General features: G+C 61.7%; 1 protein-coding gene across 1 annotated transcript in view; it reads right to left on the bottom strand.

Moving 5' to 3' along the window:
- The window catches only part of CRMP1 (collapsin response mediator protein 1), a 68,438-nt gene extending 64,174 nt beyond the window's left edge, over positions 1–4,264 (bottom strand). Inside the window, exon 1 of the mRNA XM_007462459.1 lies at positions 3,884–4,264. Coding sequence (XP_007462521.1) covers positions 3,884–4,264 — 381 coding nt within the window. The remainder of the gene's footprint in view (positions 1–3,883) is intronic.
- Between the last annotated feature and the right edge of the window lie 1,138 nt (positions 4,265–5,402).

Here is a 5,402-nt window from a genome sequence, read left to right as displayed (position 1 = left end):
CCCCCCCCCCCCCCCCCCGCCCCCGCCCCCTCCCCACCCGCCCAGCCCCGCCGACCCCCACCCCGCGCACACGCCCTCTGCTGGGCCCCGGCCTCGCTCTCGGATTGGGTAGGTCTGGTTTTCAGGGCTCCTTTAAAAGCCAGAAATGAACTTCGGGTGCGCAGGCAGAGGCCGTGGGCAGCGCCACAGGTGTGCAGCAGTGCATCTGCAGGCCTCCCCGAACATCTGCGTGGGGGAGGGAGTGTGGGCCGGGTGCCCAGAACCCGCCCCGGCTGCTGGTGCGCTCGAAGCCCTCCAGGATCCAGCCCAGGCCTCTCGTTCCACAGACTGCGTTAGTCCCTCCGCTGCGCCACTCCCTCCGCTGCGCCACTCCCTGAATAGACCGAGCACATCTCCAGCCCCAAGTCCAAGCCTTTATTCAAACTGTGTCCTCTCTCTGAATATCTTACCTCAGACAGAAGCCTATCTATTCTCCCAGACTTACCTCCTAGGGCTTCTCCATAAAACCTTTCCCTGCCACTCCTCCCACCCCCATCATTGAACCAGCCTCCCTCCCTCCCTGCATCAGGGACCCCAGAGACAAAGCCCTAATTAGTGACTGACCTGCTCTACCGCCTGCAGCCCCTCTCTCATCACACGGCCCCCTGCCATTGGGGCCACGGGCTTATCCCCAGAGCCTTGTCTACCAAACAGTGATTGCTGATTGCAGAGCCAGACCATTGGCACTAAGGAGCCCAGAGCCCCTAGGACACGCTAGCAGTCAGGAGGGGGAAAAGGATGTCCTGGTTCTCAGTGGAGAGTGGACACCAGCCCCAGCACCCATAATCCAGGTGTTGCTTTGGGGAGAGGTGGGCAGGAGTCCTGGGCTAGCTTGATTAACTTCTTGACAGAAGAGGAATGAGGGAAGAGGGAGAAAGGGGGGGAGCCCTAGTAAGCCCCCATAGGGCTAGACAGGTGCCTCCCAAATCCAGGCAGATTAAAATGCCAACCTTCTACTTTCTGCCTATAAAACCCAAACTCACAGGCTCGGTAAAAAGACCCCACCTTCTTTACTTCCAGCTGCCACACAGAGGCAGGGGTGCCAGGCCTGGTAAAGCTCCCACCACTCAGGTTAGGGCCTGAAGCCTTTACCTCCACTGCCACCTGGAGGCCAGTCCTCCAGTCCAGGACAGAAGGCCAGAGATGCCTGGGCCTTAAAGTGGAGATAGGGTTTTCTGTTCACAAAATAGAAACGGCTTAGTATTCCAGGAACACTAGGCCATAAGTTTCCCATTTCACAGGTGCGAAATTGAGGCTTACAGAGATAGAATGAAATCTTAGATACAAAGCATGTTAGCTGCAGCAGAGCAGTATCTGGAAGCCAGGTTCCTGCACAACTTGTCTAGAGCTCATTCTTGGCTCTGAGTTGGGTCCTAAATTATTGTTGCTGACCGGAAATTGCAGGTCTCCCTCTCTCTGACTCTACATCCCCTTCCTCAGCGTTGCTAATGGCTAGGTTCCACGAACCAGGGCCCCTCCCAGGCTTCAGTCTGGGCAGGGAAGCTCCAGGATTGGAGAGGAGACCTCCTGCGTATCGGGGGAGGGGCACTCGTCTGCTATTGGCCAAACAGACCACCGCTCCCAAGTGGACTTCCCGGTACAAAGCGCCGCAGTTGCACAGCCTCGGGCCTCGGCAAACGCTGCGCCTGCGCCGCAGAAACCCCTCCTCCCTCCCCGGGAAAGAGCTTTACGGACGGGGGGGGGGGGGGGGGGGGGGGGGGGGGGGGGGGGGGGGGGGCGTGGAGAAGGGGCCCCGGCACCCTCTGCAAAGCTCAGGAGCAGCGAGGCCCGCCGGCCCCCGAACCCGAACCCCGTGGCTGCTCGGTCCGCAGAAAGTAAAACTCTCCCCCGCAGGGAGACCGCGAGCACCTAGGCTCCACAGTTCCGAACCTCGCGTGCTCCTGGAGCCCTTGGCGCGCCAGAGGCGCTGCCTTTTGTCCAGTACCCGAGAAGCCATGGAGAAAGGGGAGAAGAAAGAGGAGTGGGAGAGGTGAAGGGATCAGCGTCCCCAAGGGCCGAGGCGCGGCTGCGGAGCCGTCCCAGACAGAGCCCAGGGGCGATGCTGGCTTTGGTGACATTGACTGCAGGTCCATCAGGGACGCTCTTCCACAGCTCCCGGCCGTGCACAAAGCTCTCTCGCCTCCCTGATACTCCATCACGCCTTGAGGGAGGCTGGGAGATGCCACCCCCATTTCACAGATGAAGAAGCTGAGGCTCAAGAGGACGCAGAGCCTTGACTGGAAACTAGGATTCTCCGGTATCGGCCCCGGCTTCTTGGTCCGCGGCCCCAAAGCCTCCCGCTCGGGCTGTGAAGCCTGGATCCCAAGCGAGGTCGGACACTAGGGAAGGAGGTGGGCAGGGCAAGATATAGAAGAGATAGGGACAAGGAGACAGGACCCTCTCGATATCTCCATTCCTTGCTGCCCCCCCCCCACAACAGACACACACACACCCTCACTGTATACCTTCATCTCGCGAGGCTCAGGATTCAGGACCACGGAGAGTTCCCGAGCTACCGACACTGAAGACCCGGAGCGTGGGGGTGGGGGCAGGAGGAGACCCACTATTGGGTCGTAGCAGCCACAGGCCAGCCCAGCCCCCCCACACACACTCCTCCAGGAAGCCCTCCCAGATTTCTGTCCAGATCAAGCTCTGCCTCCTCCGAGCTCACTGTATGCCTCTCAGAGCATTTAAGGGGAGAAGGGTTAATAAAAATGATGATAAGGATAAAACTCATAACAAACAACGAACACTTATTGTATGCTCACTACCTAGCGGCATTAACTGATTTAATTTTCACAATGAATTTGTCACCCACCCTGGCCTAGGGTGGGGCCGGAGTGCTAAACAGGGAACCCAGCACCTATCAGGGGCCTGGGACCTGAGCAGTGCTCAGACATGGAGTTCTGGGGTAAGGCTACAGCTCGCCGGCCCTCGGGTGCTCCAACTTCCGTTTTCCAAGCACCTCACCCATACATCCCAAAGCTGGGTCGTCTACCCATCTTCCCCCAATGCTCTGGCGACCCCAGCTAAAAGGAGATGAGCCATAGGGCCCACGGCCTGGCGTTCCCTCTCCCTGATGTTTCCCCACTTTCGTCGGGGGGGATCTCCAAGTCTAGGAAGCTACTGACCCTGGTTCAAACCCCCTCTCTGCCTCCAACTTGCTCTGTGAAGTGAGCACACAGGCGTTGTGCTGTGGGACTCAGGAGCATCCTCTGAAGATGTCGGTGATTGCGGCTAGCGGTTTCCAGTTCTGTCTGCCCCACGATCTAAATATTTAACCAAATCCTTCCCCCGGAAAATACAGAGGGAGCACTCAGGAAAGGCTTAAGCTTTAAGCCATGTGACCACAGGCATTCACTGAACCTCTCCCAGCGCCTGGTACATAGTAGGTGCTCTATAATTCCTCATGAGTGAGTGAATAAATGAAGGGATGAATGCAGAACAGAGCTTCCTGTCTTTTCGTAAAGCAGAAAATGAGGATCCTTGGATGAAATTAACCCCAGAGGTCCCTCTGCGCTTTAAGGGACCATGTGGCGGCTTTAGCCAACTTACTTCCCTTCTCAGAACCTCGCTCTCCCTTTCTGCAGTGGAGGAGCGGGGGGGCTGGATCTCGAAAGACCCTTTGGAGTCTCACGGCCTATGCTGGCCAACGCTGACCGAGTCGCACAACCTCTCCGAACCTCCTGGATGATGGGGTGGGGGAGGGGCGTTCCGTAGCTCTTCGAAGCCTGGCCGCAGTGGCCCCAGCACTCCTGCCCGGGCACTGCCCTCGGGCGGCCCCACGCCCAGCGACCCGAGGGTCCCGTCCCCTCCGTCCGGCCCACGCGCGCCCCGAGGGTACCTGGCCATTGTCCCGGCAGAGTGGCAGGGCGCGGGGCGCGGGGCAGCGGATGCGCAGCGCAGGCGGTCGCTCGTCGCGCTCGCCCGGCGAACTGACTGCCGAGCCCGAGGGATCGCTCACGTCGCTGGCCGTATCCTCGCTGCCTCCGGGCCCCGGCAGGCCGACCGCGTCGAGCCGGCCAGCACTGCGCGGTGTGCGCGCCGAGCCTCGGCGGCCCACGCTGTACGCGTCGAAGTCGATGGTCTTATTCTCGTAGGCGCCCTCCACCGCGGCGAACATGCCGCCGTACTTCTGGCGCGGGGTCTGCGCCGCGCTGCCCGGCCGCGCCAGGTACACGGGCAGGTCGTCCTCCGTGTTCCACGCGCGCCGCCGATCCGCCATACCGGTCCAAGGCCGGCAGCCCGCCCGCGCTCCCGCCCACCCGCCGCCCTAGCCACCGCTGTGCGCTGAGCTCAGCGCTCCGTGAGGGACGAGTCTGCCCAGGCGAGACTGCGGCCCGTGCCCTTTTGGCAGAGGCAAGTCAGTTCCCGGGGAAGTGGCCTTCTGCCCGATCTCTAGCACAGGGGCGCTTGGGGCTTCGGCATCCGTCGGGCACTAGGACCCGGCGGGGCGGAGGGGCAGCCCGTGAGCCGCGTTCGCTCCCTCCCACCCTCCTGCTCCAGCTCTAGCTCCCGCTCCATTGTCTGGGAACTGCGGCCGCGGATTGGCGGGCGGCGGGGACCCAGCCGGCCCGGTCGGGCCGGGAGATGCCGGGAGGACCGCGGCCACCTGAACCGCCCGCCTAGTCCCGGCCTTGAGTGGGAAGGATGAACGTCTGGATGGCGGGGCGCGTGGCAGCGGCTCCCCAGGGGCCCTGCGGCCCCTGGCTCTGCCTGCTGGTGGCCCTCGTCCTGGACGTCGTGAGAGGTCAGGAGGAGGGGAGGGGCGGGGCGGGGCGGGACGCGAGGCGGGGCGGGGCGGGGGCGGGGCCACCGCGCGGCTGTCTGAGAGCGCAGCGGCAGGCTACAAAGGACCGGGAGGCGGGGACCGCAGCGAGGGCTGGGAGGGACCGTGACGAGCCCTCGCCGCAGCGCCGAGGGCGGGCAGCAGAACCGCAGTGCCCTCGCCGCCCACCCCGCTCCCCGCCCCCAGGCTGAGCGCGGGACGCGAGGAGAGCGCGGATTGCTAACCGTGAGCACGCACACACACACACGCTCCCGAGGCACACACAGGTTGGTACTAGCACACCAGACAATTACGCCATACACGTGAGAACTGCACAAACATGCTGGCACACACAAGAGTCGATTACACTACACACTCCCTAGACATATGTAGGCTCTTTCACGCACATCAGAGACAATTTTGCACACACATACATGCTTGTACATATTCCTAGTCAGACACACACACACACCCCCCCCCAGAAATTCTCAGTCACGCAACCCAGCGCATAGACAGAAACACACTGAGATTGATTGCACAGCCAGAGAGAGACTCTCACACACTGGACACTGCATTCGTTCACTCAGCACTATTA

This window comes from Lipotes vexillifer, unplaced genomic scaffold (assembly GCF_000442215.2).
Source record: "Lipotes vexillifer unplaced genomic scaffold, Lipotes_vexillifer_v1.1 scaffold1824, whole genome shotgun sequence".
Taxonomy (NCBI): domain Eukaryota; kingdom Metazoa; phylum Chordata; class Mammalia; order Artiodactyla; family Lipotidae; genus Lipotes; species Lipotes vexillifer.
The sequence above is the reverse complement of the archived record's forward strand: the minus strand, read 5'-3'. Positions and strand labels throughout refer to the sequence as shown.